Here is a 21,570-nt window from a genome sequence, read left to right as displayed (position 1 = left end):
TTTTTAAAAAAAAAAAAATTATTTTATCCTCACAATACGTATTTATCACATAATCTTTAGGTGGAGTCAAATATATCAAATCTTCTATATGATAATTAATTAAGTACATGCAAATATCCACCTAAGATTATTGTTGTTGAGTTATATATATATATATATATATATAGAACATTACACTTAACCAAGAAAACAATACACGAGTCCTTAATGTGTGCTATTCACATTCTCTTCTTGTTACTCATGTATTTTCGCTTGATTTGTAGCAGGAAAAAATATGAGAAAATCTCCCGGTGAACAAATGTTTAGTTATTAGATAAATACAAGTGAATCTACAGGAAAAAAAAAAAAGAGTTATATATATAATAACTAAACATTTTTTCACCGGGAGATTTTCTCATATTTTTTCCTGCTACAAATCAAGCGAAAATACATGAGTAACAAGAAGAGAATGTGAATAGCACACATTAAGGACTCGTGTATTGTTTTCTTGGTTAAGTGTAATGTTCTATATATATATAACTCAACAACAATAATCTTAGGTATTTTTTCATTTCAAAAATAATTTTAAAAAATTTTAATTTTTTATTTATTTTTTTTCTTTAAATTAATATTTTTTTGATGTTTTTAAATCATTTTGATATGCTAATGTCAAAAATAATTTTAAAAAATAAAAAATATATTATTTTTATGGATTTCCAAGTGAAAAGGACTTTAAAAAACAACCGCAATCCTACTTTAAAACACGCTCTAAAAAAATTTGGAGTTTTTTCAATAAATCATTTATATATTTGAAAATTCACAAAATAATATATTAATCTAACTTTCGTACCATATAATGTTGTCTTTAGATTTATTATGGAAAAAAATAAAAATAAAATAAAAACCTAAAGTTGTCGATCTCTGGAAGGACTGATCGATCGAGATATCTTGCTGTATTTCAAAAAAAAAAAAAAAACAAGAAAAAAAAATATATATAAGACGACCTTGACCTATATATTCTGTTGTCTTTACTAATTCCAATGGACAAATCAAGAAAAAGAGTGATTTCTTCATTGCATCCGATATTGCATGTGTTCTTTTTCTTCCTACAACCACATAAATGAATAATGAAATTTATTATTTTTCCTTTTTTAAAAATTTATTCATAAAAAAATATTTATTCTTTCAAGTCAAGATAAATAGTATTTATTAGGTTAGAATTAAATCAATATCTCTAAATGTTAATTTTGAGATGTGGTTAAACAAAGCTTGTAATACTATTATGATAATAAGCAAAATAAAAAATAGGTAAAATATATTTTATTCTTATAGATTTATAAATATTCAAATTCTACTTATATACTTTAAAATTTCTCAATATTATAATAATAATAATTTCTTAAGAAATTCAATTTTATCCTTTAATGCTAAATAATTGGTGCAAAACTCCCTTTTCTTCATATTTTATTTTATTTTTTCTTTATTTCTCTTATTATTTCTCTGAGATGGTAAGCTTTTAAAAATACGATACAAAAAAAAATTGAAAAGGTAGGCTATTTAATATTTAGGGGTAAAATTGGAATGTTCTTAAAACTAGAAGCACAGCATTGAGAAATTTAAAACTAAAGGAGTAATCCATAAGGATAAAACTGTTGCTAAACACAAAATGACGTGGCAAAATGCAAAAGGACAAGTGGGTCCCAAACCGAACCCTTTAAAAACTCCTCTCTCTCTCTCTCTCGCCAGAGCCTTAAAGCGCCAAAATCCTAAACTCTCTCCTTCCAACAGAAACTGTATCTCTTCTTCCGCTTCTTCTCTACTGCTGGTAAGACTCCTTTCTGTTCCTTCTTCCTAAATAAATAAATAAAAATTTATCTTTGATTGGTATTTTGTGTGCGATTTTTTACTATGTTGATTTATAACATTTGGGTTTTTGTTGGTTTTTTTTTATCTGTGAATTTTCTTGGGTTTCTTGTTTGAATTATTAGGTTTTGATGTGAATTTTTCTTCTTGTATGATTTTTATTCGTGGGTTTTGGGTTTTGGGTTTTGTGTGGTGTTTTTATCTCCATTAATCTCTGTGGTTTGAGGAATATTTTGTTGTTTTAGAATCATGTGGCAGATTGATATTACTGCTAGTTAACTTCGATTATTTGGCAAGGATTGCATGAACTGTCTGCTTAATTTATCTTAGGATTATAGTATTCTCTGTGTTTGTTTCGATGTTGTCTATTGTCAAAGACTCTAGCTTTTTTCTTTTTCTTTTTCTTTTTCTTTTTGTCAAATTTTGCCCCTTTGTATCTATTTTATGATAAAAAGAATTCATCATATCTTATAAAATCTATTTTTTTTCCTTTGCTAGTCTATTTTTGCATAAATTTCAGTTATGTATATCCTTCTAGTAATGTGTACATCCGATTGCACTCATCCTTTGTCCAGAACTAGTTATGCAATGGCAAGTGAAAAGCCAAAACAAGGAGATAAATTAGCAAATCCTAGTTCTACTCCGCAAAGGAATGAAAAAGTTGGGGCTCATGATCTAACTAATTCACCTGCTGGCCATAATGAGATTCTTGATGATCGGTTGCCACCATTTCCTTTTTTCCAAACTGGGGATATGCAGGGAATGCCTCAACATTATGCTCAGGAAATGCCATTGCCTGCCATCCGTATGATGAATGATTTTTCCCAGTTCAATTTCTCTGACCGTACTGCATTTGACCATGATTACTTATATAGGCCAGTTCCAGATATTTCACTCTTGGAAGGGAATGTGAACGAACCAGTTGATTGTTTTCCCTCATGTGCCTTAACAGATGTTGCTAGTAAGATTTATGATGGTCTTCAGAACTCCAAGATACACAGAAAAGTTGATAGTGCCAGGAGCGACGTGGCTAGAGGCTCAGAAATGCATAGTGAGGCTGCAGAAGCAAAAAATAGTGATGTGCACAAGTCTTCCCTAATTCGAGAAAGGGGAGCTAGCACACCTATGGCAACGCATAACTCAACTAGTGGAAGAGGGGTAATTAATAACATTGTCAACACAAGTGCAGCTCGGTCTAGTCATCCTCAAATCCTTGATGGGAGTTCTTTGAAGCTGGGAGTTGGATCTAATGCGGAGCCCAGGTATACTTCTAATGTCTCCAGCAGATATGGCACTCTTAAGTATAATGAGGCTGCTCTTCCCTATTCAAGTGCTTTATGTGGTCAAAAGGATGATATAAGTTCTTTGAGCTCTTCTTCAAAGATGACTGGGAATTTTTCTACTATTCAAAACAATGCTGGAGGATTCAATAATAATGCTTCGAATGACAGTGGATTTTCCAGCCTCACACAGAATGTTGATGGGCTTTCTAGGGTAGTGCAAAATGCAGGTAGGGCTTTTCAACAAGTGCAGAATGTTGTTGAATTTTCTAACCTGCTGCCGAATATTGGTGGGTTTTCCAATCAAATGCAGAGTGTGGATGGGATTTCTCCTCAAACACCAAATGTGGATGGATTTTCTAGTCAACTGCAGAATGTAGAGCAGCTTCCTAGACTATCTCAGAATGAGGGTGGTAGGACTTTGTCGCTTTTAGCAGATAGGCAACATTATCATTCTATTTCAAGCAACTGGAGCTCAGGACCCAAAGCGAATGCGAATGCAAGATTTTCAAATGTAAATCCTAGTACAGGTTTTCGGGGTTTTCCCACTGAGCCCTTAATACTACATAATAGAAATCAAGTTGGGATACCTGATTATGGACACGGGGAAACTGGGTTGCAATCATATTGTTTCATTAGGAATGCTACTCAAAGTTCTTCTGACCAAAGACAGTATCCTCACACAGGAACTCTCATGAACCTCTCACCTGAACCTTCTCTGGTTGTTCCTTTTGTAGGGTTCACCAGTAGCAACAGTAGACAGAGTCAATCAGGTGAATTATTGAGTTCTAAGTATTCCACTTAAGATCTAACTATGAATTGAGATAGAGCTTCTAAATAGTAGGTTTCTACTTTATTTACTTTGACATTTGTTTGTTTGCGTTTTTCCTTTTTAAATAATCAATGAGGAATTTTGAAAGTTGAGAATGGTCGTCAAATCATTAAGTATAAAAATCTAAATAACCTTGTCCTGAATTAGTTAAATGTCTGATCATGATGAACAATCAGCAAGCTATTCTTTGTTTCTTTCATTGCCAAGTTTTAAGTTTAATTTAGGTGTCCCAAATTGCAGTTGATCTCTGCCCTTTAAATGATTACGGTGTTCTTCTTCAGGATTGTATCAATTATTTTTTTTTCTTTTGTTTTATGGTGAATCAATGAAAGAGGAGAGTTTGAGAGTAAATACAATCTGGGAAGTGGTATGAAGTTTTGAAATGGTGGTAGCCAGTAGCTCAACTATGATCCCAGAAAAAGATGTAAGGGGTCTGTGTATATATAGTGGAGGTTACTTGTCGTGTCCAAAGGAGGTATAATTATTTGCTACTCTTTCCCCACCTCTGTTTTTTTTTTTTTTTTTTTTTTTTTGTGTGTGTTTTTCCTCTAATGGATTTTTTAATCCTTAATCTAACCATTAGGCTAGCAGAAAGTCATAACTGATGTTTAATTAGTTATTTGCTGATTGATAATTGCTGAACTTCCAGCAATTCAGCCTTTTGGAGCTAAACAGGTGCTGCTCAATTCACTGAAAGCAGTCTGTTTTCTTAGAAATTTGGAGTTTAACATGCAAAGGCATCCTTCGTTTTCTGCACTAAAATCACAGCTTTGGCGTGCATGTCTCTATGTGTCTTAAACTCATTTTCTCATAGTAAATGATGTTTTGATCCTTAATAGTAACCATCAATTTATAATGCTCGTTTGGCTTGATGAAAGCCACAAGTGTCATAGTTGGGATGCTGAGAGATTCATGTTGTTCATATTATCAGCCATATGGTTTCATTGCAGCTGATTTACCTACAGAATATGAATGATGATGATAACAAACAGCTTTAGATGATGATTCTGCTGATTTATTTTGGATTCGTAGTTCTTAGAATTCATGTTCACAATATCATATTCTGGACACAAATTGGGCTCGGGTGGTAAAGTGTGTTACTTAATTCATTTGCCTACTTTCCCTTGCTATTGCTTGCAGCTAAGCTGCTCAAGCTCCTGTCAAGCTGTCCTGAAGTTTTTCTGAATCTTCTTCTAGTACTATAAATTAGCATCTAGCTTGACTTAGCTGTTGTTTTGAATCATGTGCTATTATTATTGGTGTTAATTTTTTAACTTACAGGTCAGGTAATCCCAGCAGCAAATGCACCTGCTCAGGCATCCAGTGTTCCTTGTAGACCATCATGTAAGAGGGGTGCGGGTGAATCTTCTCTTGCTACTCCCGAGGCTTTACGCCGAAAGTTCAGAGTTTCTAGAGCTTCCAGTCACTTGTCTACTCCAAATATGGCTCAAATTGCTTCACCTCACGCACCACTGCCTCTGGCTTGGACTCCTTCCTTGAGGCCGCCCTCTGTCCAACTAGCTCGCCCATACATAATCCAATCTCCTCCAGATGTGTCACAAATTAATGCACCAGCTCTGGTTCAGATTCCTCACTTGAGACCACCACCAGTTCAAGCAGCTTACAGAAACCTAGCTCAGTGTGCTTCGAATTTGGCCCAAATGACTCCACCTCACTCACCTCTGGCTTGGACTCCTCCCAACTCAGCCCTAGTCCAAACAAATCATCCACTCCTAGCGCAGGTTGCTCTGAATTTGACCCGAGCTCCACCCAACACACCTCTGGCTGGGACTCCTCTTTCAAGCCAATTGCTAATCCAAACTATTCACCCAAACTTGGCCCTGAAGCCTACAATTCGCCAACTCTTGGCCCAAAATACATCTGGTCGACCACCCCTTTCCCATCATGTTCCACCCTTGCCCGGTACAAAAGCACCTGATCACATAAAATGGCAAGGTATATCTCAAGAGTTAGGCTGAATTTTTTTGTGACAGTTGTCTTTAGTTGTTGAGTACCCATTTTTTTCATTTCTAATTGACACTGTTTTTTACTAGGTCGTTTTTCATTTAGCCTTTATTTATGATGAGCATGATGTATTTTTTTCCTGTTCATTCCATAGCAGCCTGTATGGCAAGCAACATTTGCCTTGCGTGAGTAAGGCCTGACAGGTTATTCTCTGGATTTTTATTTTTATCCAATGCTCGTTGTATCTGTCAATTTACTTGAGGACCTTCTTGGACAGCAACAAAATATTTGTGGAGCCTTTTGTAACATGGTTTATTGAACACTGGAGATTTGTCCTTCAGCTGGGAACTGATTCATCCTGGTTTTCCTGGGACATGTTTCAAATACCTAATGTTATGGGCACCTGACAGCAGAGGCTGTGTTCTATTCAATTCAATCAAACTCCTGCTACAAATGTGCTTTGATATTAATGATGTTAGCAATGATATGGATGGTAACAAGTAATGATGATGCTCTTTATTGCAGATCCAGAAAAAACTCCTCAACTAAGTGGACACCAGTGTTTTATATGCAAGAGGGATCTCTCATTCACCCCAGAAGGGCCAGTGGAACAACCAGTGAATCCACAACCTGTTGCTGTCTTGCCATGCCACCACCACTTTCATGCTTTCTGCTTGGAGCGTATTACTACCGGAAGCGATGCAGAGAATCCTCCATGTATTCCTTGTGCCTTGGGTGACAAGAACTAGCTCTCACCATGATCATTCATGTCCTCCATGTTTTTTTCTTTTCTTTTTTTCTTTTTGTTCAGTCCTGCTAGCATTAGTCTTCTTGATATAGCATATAGAGGGAAACTCTAAGTTTTGGAGAAGAGCGACTATATTAAATAGCTAGCTACAATTCTTTTAACTGTGTACAGCAGATGACATTACTGGTACAAATTACAACACCATTTAAAATCAATCTAGTAGAGGACACTTCATGATCAATATAACGCATCCTTTAAACATTCTATAGCTGAAGTTTGTTTTCGAGATTCTGTTGACAAAGGTGGTTTGCTTGCGATTGCTTTCTCATAATTTTTTACTACATCAGTTGTTTTTGCCCTTAATTTTATATTAATGCTAACCTTCCATCACACAATTCGGCCATACCATTAGATTTTTTGTTTTCCAATTACTTCTGTGACGAAGACATGCAAGCCTGCGAGACTGGACTGGCCTCAATATCAGCCCAGCCGAGCCTGCCAATGGTTCACGTTAAGCCGTAAGGCTAAGCCCCTCAACCCTTTCCACTCACCAACCGAACCAATACCTGAAGTCAAAATCAAGAGAAAACAAAACATAAATGGAGCTACTGCCTGCCTACCGGTCCTGATCCAAGGTCAGTCGGTGGATTAGCGGTTACATATTGTGGGGTTCTGACTTCTGAGTTTGCTCTCTCTTTCAAGATTCCATTTTCCGAGAAAAAAAAATATCCCCATGCGTCATGGGATATGCCTTTCTTGCTTGTAACATTTTGTATCAAAACTGGGGCTGGAATATAATTTGCAATCATAAATATTAAACGCAACCCGGGTTTTAACTCGACACAAGCTTTAGGTTATAGGTCATCGAAGATTCCAACTTAATTTATTTTTTAAAATAAAGCAAAATAATACCATTTTTAAATTAAAAAACACTTATTAAAAAAAAATCAATCTGTATTCTTAATCAGATTATATTAAATTAATCGGATTATATTACATCAACTCTCTTTTAAGAGTTGAACCTAATAGTGTTTGCAGCAACTATTTTAGAAATTAAAATAGGGGGTTAAAAGTTAAAACAAACCCAAAACAAGAGGCAAAAAAATAAAATAAAAAAATAAAACCAAGCAAATAAAGACAGGCTAAATAACATAACACATGGAAGAAGTAAAACACTCAGAAAATAGATAATGGGACCCACATTAGACAACTGTTAGCTTAAAATCTTCCACCCTATAGCTCACCGTTCAAATAAACAACAACCAGAATCAACCTTGATGCTACCTCATTAGTTATTGTCCCCCAAGATTGGTCAACTGTATTTTAATCCCTGTATTTCATTAATATTATAATTTGGTCCTTATATAAAATTGCTTGTCACTCTTTTCTAACCTTTTCTTTTATTATTTTCTCAGCCTTTCCTTCTATAAATCATGTTTTTTATTTTATTTTTATGTGATAGTAATCCACCAAATCTTTAAAGGAAAATGCTTGCCTAGTTGGTGCCTAGTTTTTTTTTAACACAATTGTCACTGAATTTCTTAATATTTTCACCAAATCTTTAAAGGAAAATGTTAATCTAATTGAGTAGATTAACATTGTGTTTAATATTTTTTATAATAATTGTCCTTATGCATTGTATATTTTTTATTAACGTAGGTGTCCGAGTCAGCTTGTGTGCAACTTGACTAATTCTACAGATTCTAAAATTAATATGCATTGTATTTTTTAATATCTCCAGACGATGGCAATGTTATTATTTTCATGCTAATACTATTTATAATTATTACATTTTTATTTTCTTAAAAGTAAAGTGGATCTTAGTAAACATTAATATTTATAAACATACTAGGAAATTAACAAAATATATATTATACATAGGCAATTGTGTCTAAGAAAACTTGGGCACTGTGGTAACTTGTCCAAGGAGTATGTAGGTTAGCATTTTCCATCTTTAAAAACCCTAAAATACTAAGGCAAATCTAAATCATCCCAAAAAGTTATATTGGAAAAAACTATGAGACTGACAATTGGAGTTTTTTTAAGACTATGAGGACTGAAAGGAACATTATGAAATACATGGGGATTGGAATGTAGTTTACTTCAAAAATTTAGAAGTACAAATAACAGAAAGAAAGTTGAAACGGACACTGCTTGTTGTCTAGCTATCTTCATTTCCACTGGAACCTCTCTCCGTCTCTCTCTCTCTCTCTCTATAAGCAAAGAGAGACCTTGGTGTTCATAGTTCTTGAGAGTAAAAGAAAGTTTTCATCTTCTTCAATGGAAAAGGAGGACGATAATAATAAAACCAAGGATGTGAGGATGGTTGAAGTTGAACCTTTGAATGGCTTCTCCCCAGTCTCTTCGACTAGGATCTTTTGGAAATCTAGAAAGAGATCAGGTAGTGCCTATCAAGCTGTCTTCTTCTTTTTGGCCTTTTTTTATTCTTTCTGTTTGCTTTCTTAGAAAATAAGAGAGAGAAAGTGAAGGAAGGTGCTTGAATCCAGTCCTGTTTGTTATGTTTGCATGGTATACAAATATATCTATCAAACCCATGTCTTGAAATTTGATATTAGTAAATAATCCTAGTTCTTGTTGCTTGGTGTTGAAAGATCTGTGTCAAAGGTTTCATTTTTAGACATTTAGAAGCTTAATTCTAACATTCCTCTTGAGAACAAGAACAGATCCTTTGACTAGAGAACAAAATCATGATTATTAACCATAACCTTCCCTCTCTAAGGAGGCAAAGATTATAGCTTTGACATTTGTTGGTTAATTCGAGGTAGAGGGAGAGAGACATGGAGACAAAGAACAGTTTGTGATGACTTGTTGTTTGCTTACACAAGACTTGTTTAGTTTGCTTGTAAGTTAATTCACTGGCTTCTGGCTATGGATTACCAATTGCTCTCTTTCCTAGTATTATTATCATTATTACTATTATTATTACATCCATTTTCTTTTCTGTTACTGTTTTCTTACAAGATCACCACCAAGACATCTCCAATTATTAAGGATGGTATCCTGTTTGTGTTTCAACTTTTTGGGGTGGATTTTATAATTAGAGTCAATTTCTTAGTCAACTAACCCATGGCCTACCTCTCCTAGAGGCAAAGGTGATGAACCTCTCCATTTTTGCTTTATTACTCATACTTAATAATTGTAACAATCTTGGTTGATGAACCCGTGATTTATGCTTTGTCAATGGTATTGTGTTAACCCTTCTTAGGCTTTTTAGAGCTGGCTTGCCGTGTTTTTATTTAAAAATATATTAAAATATTTTTTTAATTTTTAATATTAACATATAAAAAAACATTAAAAAAATATCAAATATCAATTTAATATTTTTTTTCAAATATATTTTAAAAAAGCACCCACAGAGAGAAGCTAACACTCTCTCAACCTTGGAAGCAACTTCAGATATTTTGAAAATGGAAAAACATGGTGACTAGGATATAATGATTTTGTGTTTTTCTTTTTTTTTCTTTTTTTTTTTCCATCTGTGCTAACATCTTTCAAGAAAGAGGGTATGGAGAAGTACTGTTTCAATAGTTTCCTAGATAAAGTAATTGTATTATTACCATTTAGAAAGAAGATGAATTGAGTTCTTGGCAAATACGTCAGTAATTAGCAGAAGGTAACTGTTCTAAAAGAAATGGCTACTTAGAAAATGAAAAATTATCTTAAAGAATGTTTGAAAATATAGTAATGATTGTTTTTTAAAGTATTTTTTTAAAAAAAATATATATTAAAATAATATTTTTTTTATTTTTTAAAATTTATTTTTAAAAGTGTAGTAGCGTTTGCTTTTCAAAGTGTTTTTTCTTAGAAAAAATATTAAAATAAAATTTTTTATTTTAACATCGGTATGTCAAAACGATCTAAAAATATTTTTAAAAAATTAATTTAAAGTACAAAAAATTCAAATTTTAATAAAAAACAAGCCAAAACCTACTTTCAATCACTTTTTTAATCACGGACATCTAATCAGTGTTGAGACATTGATGCTATCCCATTTTGTTTCTTCTTTGATTAGTTTGGTAAATTGCAATGCCCTTTGCATGAGTATATCAATGCCAAAAAGGAAAAACATCCTTGTGCTTTGGTAAAATCCAATTTACTTAAAACTTGGTTTTAGTACAAAAGAGCCAAGCGTGGATTGTAGATTCCATGCATTTCTCTTTATGTTTGCCTATGCTCCTATAGAGCATAAAAAAATGTGATGTATACCACCATACATGGTTTGGCCACATAGGTTTACAGTTTTGTTCGGTCAATGAACATAATAGCATAAATGTTCCATTGTTTATGGCTCTTTCAAGGTTAAAATGATGAGCACTGCAGATAGTTGTAGTTTATATGGACTTGTTACATCTTTGAGTGGCCATGATATGTATAATATAGATCTTCCATGCTTCTAAAACTATTTGGAACTAGAATGGTAACTTCTTTCCAACAGCTAGCGGGAGGAATTTAGACAAGGTAACTGAGGACAATGTTAATGAAACACCCAACAAGCAGGAGGAATCTTCCAATGATGAAAAGATGCAGGACCAAAATCTAACTCGAGAGCTTTCTGAACGTCGAAAGGCCCTCTTTGAACCGTTGGAACCTGTAACAAATATCAATGGCAAGAGATCATCTGCAGAATCCCTACTCCCTCCTCCAGATTTTGATGCTGCAAGCTATCCCAAGGGCTGGTTAATTGGAAAGAAGCGAAAGCTTGTTAATGTAGATGTTGTTGAGAGCATGAGGAGGATTGCTGTGCACGAAATGAACAGAAAGGTATTGGCTTCATAAACCTAACCTCTTATGCATCGCTTTCATAGCAGCATGTGCAGATTGACCTAGCATTGGATGATTCTTGCAGGACCGAGAAATTGATGGCCTAAATGAGCAGTTGGAAGAAGATGCACGGTGTCTAGAACATCTCCAACTCCAACTTCTGCAAGAAAAAAGTAAACGTGCTGAGGTAGAGAGAGAGAAAGCTATGCTGCAAGACCAGATATCAATGCTTATGAACATGCTACAGGAAAATGAGCCAATGGGCGATGAAGATCTGGAGAATGAAGGTCCTGATGAACCTTAAATATGTTTGATTATTTATTCTTTTTGTAGGTTTGTTGGGGAAAGTTAGAAGAATTCATACATGAACATACACGCGGTTTTGTCCAAATATTTGTTGGAGGTCATGTTACTGTATCTGCTGAAATGGTTGCACCTTGTGCACGCTTGTTGCTGTTTGTAGTCGTGTCTCCTTCCTATCTTGTAAATGCATACAGGCCTCTGGTAATTTGTTCATGTGTTGATGCCTCGTGGCTAACAATATTTAGATCAATTATGTGGCTAGCAATTCTTCTGCCCTTTTGTTGCGCTCGCAATTCTGATTTATCTTTCGCTGGTTACTTTGACACCAAATCCTGTCCTACCCATTTTGGCATGCGCTCTGTGTGGTTTCATGTGGCATATTTTTATCTCCTGGTTTCCAGTAAATGGCATGCTGCCACTATAGCCGCCATCAAAGATGTTTTCTCAAAGTAATAGAAAAATGAGCAAGAAATTGTTATCCTGATTGATGTGCCCCTTGGACAAGGTTGCATAGAAGGTGCTCTACTGTTGAAAACGCTGCCAACACCACATTCCACGTGCACTATTAGGGCTACAAAAGGTTGTGATCCCCTACAAACACCAAGCTTTACATAAACTGTTAAGATTGCAGAAGGTTGTACAAAGAAAACACTAGTTCAAACACTATGGACACCAGTATCCCCACATGAACATCCGAGAATTCTTCATCAATATCCATTTCTGAATCCCCGAGTTGTACAAGTTGAAAGAGGCAAATTATATCACTATACCACTTCATTTTCACAATCTTCCTATATATTGAATAAAAATTGTGGCAGAGAAGCAATACTTGGAAGATTAAGAAGTAGCTCTCCAACCGAGTCCTTCCTTGACATGGCTGGTGCCTGCTTGCAAATGGAAACATTACTGGCCTCTCCCTCAGGTGCGGGAAAACCCTCTACAAATTTGCTTTGACACGCCGATGCAGTGGCTGAATTTGTTTCGTTTATTCTCTTATCATGATCCACATCAAGATTTCTGAGACTCTTTGCCTGCAAGTCCCGAGCTGTTGCAGGATCCTTCTGCAGTAGGCAGCAAAGAGAATTGACCCTTGACAGGACAGATTGCTCATCCGAGGCTGACATAACTTGAGAGTCTCCAAGCAAGTATTGAGTAATTTCATCTAGAATGTCACTGCTCTTTATGTCACCACCAGAGAGGATAGAATTTCCAGAGGTCATCTGTTCTGAAATGCAATGTCCAATGTGGTTCACAAGGTCGCTCATTGAGATGGATGGATGAAGTCCAGGCACTTTAATTTGATCACAATTGCTTGGTAACTTCTGTTCTCCTGTTCTGTTGCTCCTGGTTTCTTCAAATGCATGGGTTTCCATTACTAGAAATGAGAGGCAAATTAGAAAGATTGCAGTAGGCAAGATAAAGAGTTTAAAAACATAGCAAATAAATCCACAAGAAAGTGTTCCATTCCAGATACTGATCTTAATAATGTCAGCCATGAAGGTTTAACGGCTATATAGATCAAAAGATTTGACAGAGCAGAAAGCAATTTTATCACACAGTTAAACAAGATTAAAAGATGGTTCTTGAAGATACCAACGATGCTTAATATGAGCTAGGCTTAGCAAAAAGGTCAGCTGAGGAGCTTACATGCCTGTACTAGGAGCATGTCATTTCATACTATGACGGACCACAAACTTTATGTGAAGACTTCACTTTAGTTTGACAGATGAATTACTCCCAGCTTCTATAAAAGCTAGATCATATATAGTTGATTGACTGATTATTTGGAACCTTTGTCCAACAAGTAACTAATTGTAGCAGCTAGTATAACTGAAGCGCTTTAGTTCCTTCAGAGTTTACAGCTATAGATTCTCATGATACGTGATCAACTTTTCCATTAACAATACGCGTATTATTCCCAACTAGCCCAGATTCTGAAGTAATGACAGTGAGGCAACTCTGGCTCCTCACAGTTATCAATGCACTACTGGAACTGTATCAGTTAGTGATCATTACTCATTCAAACTGCAAAAGATATATTGGCAGTTGCAGTCCACCATAATTGTTAAACAATAGACATTAAATCAGATCAGATACATCTGATTGCTTCTAAAGCAAACATATAAGGGTTCTTAGGATTAGGAAAAATAATGACAACAGATGACAAGAGCAGAAAACCTTTTACCATCATTTTCATCAATATATTCAGATTTAGGATTATATCTTACCTAAGGTAGTTGAAGAAGTTTGCTGGGAAATATTTTCAGGAGACTGACATGTTAAACCTTGGCATTCATTATTCAAGGAAGATGAAAGAACTCCAGATGGTGGTCCTGCGTCCTGCAGAGCAAAAACAGCTGGTCTATCCTCAACTTCTGAATCAAACCCTTTGCCAGATTCATGCAAGTCGCTGAATGCAGAAACTCTTTGCACAAAATATGGAGATTCTAATATAATTTCTAGCTGTTGACTAAGAAAGTTGAGACGAGGATCACATTGAATAAGTTTTTCATAATGCTTGCCCATGAAGCCTTGCTGGCACTGGAGAAAATGCCGCCTAAGTAAGAAGACAGAAAATCAGCATTCAAGGTTTGAATCAAATGAAAGAGCAAAATGTTAAGGAAATAATCATTAGCAGTGTCTTCTACACACCATAAACAAATTGAATCTTCCAACAATGAAGCAATAAAGCTCTAGTTCACATCTAGGCAATGTGGTAGTAAGAAAAAGACACTTCATGGTCGAAGCTACACCATGTGGTGTACAGAGGGGAAGACTTGATCATGATTACAGTATGTCAGAAGTCTCGAACAGAAGGGGTGATCCCTCCACATCAGATGGGCATAGGAGTCTACTTTAACCAACACAAGGAGTTAAATAACAGAGGTTTGAAGAAAATTATAAAATCTCGTACACAATGTGCATTGCCATCTGACTGGATTTCAAATCATCTTAGAACACTAAGAAACCATCCAAAATATAACCAAGAAATCAATTTACTAGATGGACCCATCAATGCTCCAGATCCAATAGCCTGACATGATGCTAGATTTCCAATAGCCTGAACCAAGCTCATCCTATTCAGTCGAATGTTGAAAATTTCTAGCATCTCCCATAACATTACTGAAATGGAGAAACAAATTCAGGTGGCTGTGCCAAAAAAAAAAAACAATTTAAAAAAAATAAAAATAAGGTCAAGCTCTTTTTCAAGAGCACCTCATTGAGAAGCCTCATCGTGAGGGTTCGTTTTGTTGCTTCTTTGGGTGAAAAGCACCCCCTAAACAAACCCCTGGCACATGTCGTGGAAATGAACATAAAAGATGAAAGAACAGAACCATAAATCCCCAGACTTTAAGACGAAATTAATTTATAGTCCTAACAAAGAAAAACATTGAAACATTGAAACCCTTTTACAGAATAGCAGAATCGTGATGAATATTTAAAGCCATGTATGACAACGTGTTCATTTTTATAGACTAGCGGTTTTGCCAAGAAAGAAAAAAGGGAAAAGAAAATAGACTCTAGATGATATAATTAAAAGCACCAATACTGTAACCACCAGATATTTCAATCCATGAGGAAAACAGCATAAGTAAATTCCCCTCATATTCACAGCTTAAGCATAGTATCAGTACCTGTGTATGCTAGCTTGTCCACCAGTAAAATCTGATGTTGCCTGCCACAAAGTATGCTTCCTAGGTTGTGGATTTGTCTCTCTAAAGAAAAGAGGTTGTCTAGCCAGCTGCGCCAAACACATACAACCCTCCATCACCACCATCATTATTAAGATTACATGTGTGTTTGAGCAGTAAGAAGGGGCATGTATTATACAAGCATATGATTTTGATCAAAAGAGAAGAAAAATACCACTACATCCAAGGTTTCTGGTCCATCATCAGGAAAGTTTGCCTTGATAGCCACAATATCTGACCACTGAATTTCAATCTTATTCTTAAGACCACCATCAAGCACTTCCCAAACAAGTTTATGCTTAGCAAAATAACACTTTGCCACCAAATCCCCTTCGTATCTTGACTTACACTAATTAAAAAAAAAATCAGAATTTAAAAATACGAAACGTATAAACACCGAATACTCAATTAAAAAAGTATAGAGATTAATTTGCATACCTCCCAACTCCCTATTTTTAGAAGTGAAGCAGTGAAGTTTGAAGCTTTAAGCTTATCAGCAGCAGCACTACTAGGTTTCTTTGACAACATGGTACTGGTGTTTTGCTGAGATAACTTCATTTGAATCAAATCCAAAAAAGATGGACTCTTTTTCAGTGTCAAGCCAATTGGACTTGGCTCTTCAAGTGTATTATACAGTACTGCATCTGGGTTCATCACCTGCCCTCAAACAAATCAATCAACCAACCAAAAAAAAAAACCTCATAATTAATCCAATCATAGAAACTCAAGCACACCAAAAAAGATAACAAATTTAGTTGTGTTTGGTTATTGAGAAAGTGAAAGCGAGAGATAGAGAGAAACCTGTAAAGAAGGATCAAGTTTTGAACGTTTGTGAAGCGGACTGAGTTGATCCTCCAAGGAATCATCAGCTTCCAGCTTCACTGCTGCTTTTCTGCTTAAGGAACTCATTGACTGAACCATCTGAATCCTACCCTCTTAGAAACTCAGTGGGTTAACTCTAGTTCTTCTTTAACTAACAGAACCGAAAGCTCTCTCGTTTCTTCATCCAAAACTCTATGCTGAAACAACAACAATTTTGGTTTCCCTTTTATACTGTTGTGGCAGTTACGTGCCTGAATAGGATCGGCACGTGTTCATTCCGGTTAAATGGGAACTTGGTGGCTGCAAGAATGACTAATGTACCCTTCAAATGAGAAGTAGAGGGAGGGTTGGTTCGTAATTCGAATTGTTTGCGTGGGAGGAGATGCATCATGTGGTGCCTCTGTCACGTGACGTACACGTGCGCTGCTATTTTTGTTTTTGATAAATGTGGACCCGGTTCAAGAAAGTTCTACACTAGTTGTCTTTTGTCGTTTTAGCGATATTTCCTAGAAAAGGAAGAGATGTGATTGGGTAGAGGTGAAACGTGTAAGAATCTGGTAGGGTTGGAGTGACAAGTATATTTATATGAAAATGAGCATGCTTTGTGGATAAGAATTGCCAACTTGTATGTGCCAAGTTGCCATCCTTTGTTGACTACTATGCGTTGCCCGCGGCTTGCGGTGGGCTGAATAAAAAATTTTAAACAAGTCAAAAAATAATAGGTTAAAAAAATTTAAGATTCACAATTTAATATTTTTAAAAAATATAATAAAAATAATAATAAAAATAATTACACCCAAATCTATTTGAATTATCAAACAACTCAATAGTAAATTAACTTAAAAGAAACCACAAATATAAAGTTAATTTAAAAAAAAAAACCAGTGTAAAAAAACAGGGAAATCGAGTGAATCTTCTAAACCTAGTCTAATTTAAAAAACTTGTAACTTGTCAAATCTTATATCAGAGTTAAATCAAGAAACTTAAATATCTTTCAATTTAATTTTAAATTATAGAATCGCTAAAAAATTTATTAATAAAAAAGAACAGTAAACATAAAGAATAGAGCTAAAATCTGACATGAAAAATCAATTAAGAATGAAATCTAAAAAAAAACATTGCACCAAAAACAAAAAAAAATACAATTAAAAAAATTATGACCAAACTTGAAAGATTAAAAAATCATAGGAGATTGAAATTAAAAATTATTTGTGATATGATATATTATTTATAGATTAAACAATTACAGAGATGAAATAGAAAAAAAAAAGTTGTTGAGGGCTAACCTAATAGAATGAAACCAAAACAAATAACAAAATAAAAGTTAAAAAAATAATTAAACAAAAAAAAAAATTAAAAGTTTTAAAAAAAGAGATAAAAAACAAGACAACATCAATTTATAAAAAAGAAAAAATAAGACAAACCTCTTAAATGTGGTTTAATATCTAAAAATCATATTTGTGAAATTATTTACCCATATTCAATCAAAAGTATAATTCTTAATTAATTTAATTTTAAAGTATAAGATTGATAAAAATATATTAATAAAAAAAGTATTAAAGCACCAAAACAATTATGGATAAAATTTGATAGAAAAAAAAATAAAAAATAATCCTTAACAAAACAAAAATCAATCAAAAACAATAAGTACAAAATTTTAAAGATTAAAAAAATCATATGATAAAATTGAAAACATATGTAAAAACAAAGCAAACAATACAAACATCCTAAACATTGTCAAATTTTAAAAAAATCGTAACCTATGAAAATCTGGATCCGAGTCTTATTCTAAACATTGTCAAATCTTAAAAAAATCGTAACCTATGAAAATCTGGATCCGAGTCCTATTCTGAAATTAATTATAAGTTAAATTAAGTATATGAATTAAAAAACTTTTAAAAGCAAAAAAAAAAGATAGCCAAAAAAATTTCAGGTGAACCCAACAACCAACCTAAGTCAACAAATCAAACATATAATTTATGACATAAAATTGAGATAAACCTATAAATAGTAAAGCAAAAGAAATAGCAGAAAAAAACATTTGAAAAAAATGCTTTAAAAAAAAATAAAAATCTATTCAAGCTAATCCTCGAGATCTTTTATCCGGGTCATGGGATTGGAATGATCCTATTAAAGATAAATCTGAAAAAATAAAGAAGTAAGATTTCTAATCCAATAAACATTATTACAAGGATTAGTATAATTATAAACCAATAAAAATTCATTTGGTTAGCTATATATTTTTTCTAGATCTTAAATGTAATTATATTTTTAAATTTAATTTTGTAGAAACTAAAATTATCTATTTTTTATTTATAAAAATTTGCCTTTATTTATTTTACAAGAAAAAATTTATTTCATAAGAAATATTAACAAAACATACTTTTTAAAGACTATTTTTTTATAAACACAATTAAAATGTTTTTCTTAAACCTGTTTTTTCTAGATTGAAACCAAAAAAGTTACATAAATTAAATTATATTTGGATTCAGAGAATGGCTCGCATTGTGCTCATGAAAAAACTTTATTTTTTTAATAAAATAATATTATTTTAAGGTTTTTTTTATAAACAAATCTACCTTACTTTGCAAGGATTAGGTTTTTTTTTTTCTCAACTTGTTTTTTAAAGTATTTTTTACCTAAAAAAATATTAAATTGATGTTTTTTAAAGTGATTTTTTATAGTTTTAATATATTAATATAAAATTTTTTAAAAAATATTATTTTAATATATTTTTTCATCAAAAAATGACATCGGAAAAGCAATATGCACTGCATTACCAAACATAAACTAAGTTAACTAAAAACTTATAATTATATTTTTTTTTCTTTTCATTTTTTTTTAAAACTAAAAAATACTATAAGATTAATCAAATTCAAATATCAGGATAAAATTTTCGATTATAGATTAATTTGTGTATGTTTTTGTGCTGAAGTAGATTGTTGGATTTTGAAAGTGGGATAAGAAGTTTGAACTCGAAAATAGAATTCAAACTCAACGTATGTTTTTTTTTTAAAGGATTTTGTTATTACTAAAATGCGGAAATGAAGAATGAAAATTTAGTAAAAGCTATTTACTTTGTTTCTTGTATGTCAATATTAATTAATGCTTCTATTGTATCAAATTTTAAGTAAATAATTCATACTTAAGTTAATATATTTATAAAAAAGATAAATGCAAGAATCTTCTTACAGCTAGGGTTATTTCAAATAGCTGATTGTTTTTTAAATGATATATATGGTGATTGAAAATCCTATAAATACCTCATTAGTAATCTTTTTGTATTCTTTTTTTAATATAATTTTTTTAAAAATTTATTATTAAACCTGGTTGAATCCATGTCTCTGAATGTTACTTGAAATAACAAATCTAAGTTGTGGAAGTCAAAACTAACCCAATTTGATTTCAGGTTTTTAAACCATTTCAGGTATTTCACGTTGATAAGTTTATTTGTGAGTATTCTAAGGGTGTTGGTGATGTGTTTTTAAGTTGAAATGAATTATAAATTAGGTATTTTTTTTGGAAAAGAAACACTAATTTGATTTTTTAACCGCCTGACAATTATCTGGACTTGCAGATGACTTGTCACCCGTTTTTTTTATCTAAAACAATAGAGAAATGCAACAAGTTATCCATCCCTTTAAAAAATAAAACCAAGTTTAGGATCTCAAGCATAAACTTGAAAGCCCATCTACATGTTTGGAATTTTCATTATAGTGGCTCAGATATGTTAGGCCATGGCCCGCACCAAAGGCCCTCTTTCGGCCCTCATTAGTCATCTCCTCGTAAATCACCTAAAAAAAGATCATACAATATGTATTAAAAAAGTTCATCTTGGAATATGCTTTAATCCTCTCTCGCTGATTTATTAATCACAGGGGAATCGAGGTGAGGAAAACGAGCGTTGTATTTTACTTTACAATTGTTAAATTACTTGTAACTTCATGTTTTACAAATATTTATTAAATTAAACATTAAATATTATAAAATAAACTAAAGGTGTGTATGGATGAATATCACTGTAGATTGACATAGTTTGTGTATTTACACAACAATGGAGTTACTATTCATTTTATAATAATTTATTCTGGTTATCAAAAAAATTTTTTGCCGATTTGATCATAATTTAAGCGTGATTTTTTACATTTGTGAGATTGGAAAAAAAGGTAATAAAGTGGCGTGCAAGAGATTTTGCAAAAAAACCATTTAGATTCTTAATTTTTAAAAACAACACAATTTATACACTTAGGTCCTTTAAATTTCTAAAATTCACTTTTGATACAAAATTTTATTTATATGAATTTTTAATCTATGGTTAGAGAGAGATCTGTTGCTAGATTATGCGATGAAAAAGAAAATCGCCAACCACATCATTTTCATTCACTAAAATTGTTTTTCTAGGTGTCCATGTGTTTCTTACAATGAGAGAGGGTTTGATGATAGCTTTTTAAAGCCTTAATGTTGCTTGAAAAAAACAAATCTAAGTTATGGAAGTCAAAACTAACCCAATTATATTTCAAGTTTTTGAATCATTTCCGGTATTTGAGGTTGATAAGTTTGTTTGTGAGTATTATAAGGGTGTTGGTGATATGTTTTTGAGTTGAAATGAATTATAAATTACGTTTTTTTTTTTTTTGGAAAAGAAACACTGGTCTGCTTTTTTACCACCATGGTGGTAACCAGAGTCTGGGTTTGCATATGACATGTTGCCTCATTTTTTCTAAAACAATATAGGCGTACAACAAGCCGTCCACCCATTTAAAAAATAAAACCAAGTTGAGGATCACAACACTGGGCTTGAAGGCCCACCTACGTGTTTGGGATTTTCATTACAGTGGTTCAGACACGTTAGGCCATGGTCTGCGCCATGGGCTCTTTTTCGGCGCTCTTTTTATTTTTTTTAATATAAATTTTTAAAAAATATATTATTGAACCTGGTTGAGTCCATGTCTCGGATCACAGGTTTAACGAGTTAAGCCACAATATATGGATTTATTTTCTAACATTGCTTCTTTTTTTTGTAATTGATATCTTTATTTTTTATGTTTTTTTTTAAATAATTTTTAAATTTATATTTTAATTGATATCCATTTTTTGTGATCTTTTTCTTTTTGTTTAAACTTTTTTTGATAGAGATATTTTTTATTGGTGTTGTGTGTGTTTAATTTTTAAAAAGATTATTTTGATTAATCTATAACTTTTTTTTATCTTTTATATCAATGAAATTTATTTTTGAAAATAAAAATATTTATTTTCAGATAAATTTTTTAATAGGTGTAACTTTGCATAATATTTTTTTTAATG

The 21,570-nt window shown here is 33.0% G+C and overlaps 3 protein-coding genes across 8 annotated transcripts; 2 read left to right on the top strand and 1 right to left on the bottom strand.

Annotated features, from left to right (window-relative positions):
- The first annotated feature begins 1,727 nt into the window (after positions 1–1,727).
- On the top strand, positions 1,728–6,935 carry LOC118034007 (uncharacterized). Of its 3 annotated transcripts, none has more exons than XM_035039151.2 (4): positions 1,728–1,804; positions 2,418–3,895; positions 5,236–5,910; positions 6,445–6,935. In XM_035039151.2, exons 2-4 carry the CDS (start codon positions 2,431–2,433, stop codon positions 6,666–6,668), a joined length of 2,364 nt encoding a protein of 787 aa, XP_034895042.1. In that variant the 5' UTR covers positions 1,728–1,804; positions 2,418–2,430; the 3' UTR covers positions 6,669–6,935. The 3 variants fall into 3 exon arrangements, with proteins under 3 accessions (XP_034895042.1, XP_034895041.1, XP_034895043.1); XM_035039150.2 differs by having other exon boundaries at positions 1,735–1,804; positions 2,341–3,895; XM_035039152.2 differs by having other exon boundaries at positions 1,736–1,804; positions 2,795–3,895.
- A 1,896-nt stretch (positions 6,936–8,831) lies between these two features.
- LOC118034005 (protein HEADING DATE REPRESSOR 1) lies at positions 8,832–12,028 on the top strand. The gene is made up of 3 exons (XM_035039148.2): positions 8,832–9,068; positions 11,124–11,449; positions 11,535–12,028. Exons 1-3 carry the CDS (start codon positions 8,948–8,950, stop codon positions 11,751–11,753), a joined length of 666 nt encoding a protein of 221 aa, XP_034895039.1. The 5' UTR covers positions 8,832–8,947; the 3' UTR covers positions 11,754–12,028.
- On the bottom strand, positions 10,942–16,484 carry LOC118034004 (uncharacterized). Of its 4 annotated transcripts, XM_073407186.1 has the most exons (9): positions 16,246–16,484; positions 15,883–16,101; positions 15,620–15,793; positions 15,388–15,515; positions 13,981–14,309; positions 12,582–13,127; positions 11,814–12,343; positions 11,472–11,609; positions 10,942–11,361 (listed from the first exon to the last, which is right to left on the bottom strand). In XM_073407186.1, the coding sequence occupies exons 1-7, from the start codon at positions 16,363–16,365 to the stop codon at positions 12,324–12,326; spliced, it is 1,536 nt and encodes a 511-aa protein (XP_073263287.1). In that variant the 5' UTR covers positions 16,366–16,484; the 3' UTR covers positions 10,942–11,361; positions 11,472–11,609; positions 11,814–12,323. The 4 variants fall into 4 exon arrangements, with proteins under 4 accessions (XP_073263287.1, XP_073263288.1, XP_073263286.1 ...); XM_073407187.1 differs by lacking the exons at positions 10,942–11,361; positions 11,472–11,609 and having other exon boundaries at positions 12,214–12,357; XM_073407185.1 differs by lacking the exons at positions 10,942–11,361; positions 11,472–11,609 and having other exon boundaries at positions 12,325–13,127; positions 16,246–16,482.
- Between the last annotated feature and the right edge of the window lie 5,086 nt (positions 16,485–21,570).

This window comes from Populus alba, chromosome 1 (genome assembly GCF_005239225.2).
Source record: "Populus alba chromosome 1, ASM523922v2, whole genome shotgun sequence".
Classification (NCBI taxonomy): domain Eukaryota; kingdom Viridiplantae; phylum Streptophyta; class Magnoliopsida; order Malpighiales; family Salicaceae; genus Populus; species Populus alba.
Note: the sequence above shows the minus strand (reverse complement) of the source record. Positions and strands in the feature narration are given on the sequence as shown.

What these genes read in the sequence shown, in the direction of transcription:
- LOC118034005 (XM_035039148.2), top strand. Translation starts at nt 8,948, where the DNA reads ATGGAAAAGGAGGACGATAATAATAAAACCAAGGATGTGAGGATGGTT. An exon ending in GAAATCTAGAAAGAGATCAG is followed by an intron (nt 9,069 to 11,123) that starts GTAGTGCCTATC and finishes TCTTTCCAACAG; the next exon opens with CTAGCGGGAGGAATTTAGAC. An exon ending in TGCACGAAATGAACAGAAAG is followed by an intron (nt 11,450 to 11,534) that starts GTATTGGCTTCA and finishes TGATTCTTGCAG; the next exon opens with GACCGAGAAATTGATGGCCT.
- LOC118034007 (XM_035039150.2), top strand. Translation starts at nt 2,365, where the DNA reads ATGTATATCCTTCTAGTAATGTGTACATCCGATTGCACTCATCCTTTG. An exon ending in CAGTAGACAGAGTCAATCAG is followed by an intron (nt 3,896 to 5,235) that starts GTGAATTATTGA and finishes TTTAACTTACAG; the next exon opens with GTCAGGTAATCCCAGCAGCA. An exon ending in TGATCACATAAAATGGCAAG is followed by an intron (nt 5,911 to 6,444) that starts GTATATCTCAAG and finishes TCTTTATTGCAG; the next exon opens with ATCCAGAAAAAACTCCTCAA.
- LOC118034004 (XM_073407185.1), bottom strand. Translation starts at nt 16,365, where the DNA reads ATGGTTCAGTCAATGAGTTCCTTAAGCAGAAAAGCAGCAGTGAAGCTG. An exon ending in TAAAAATAGGGAGTTGGGAG is followed by an intron (nt 15,794 to 15,882) that starts GTATGCAAATTA and finishes TTTTTTAATTAG; the next exon opens with TGTAAGTCAAGATACGAAGG. An exon ending in CAGAAACCTTGGATGTAGTG is followed by an intron (nt 15,516 to 15,619) that starts GTATTTTTCTTC and finishes GTGGTGATGGAG; the next exon opens with GGTTGTATGTGTTTGGCGCA.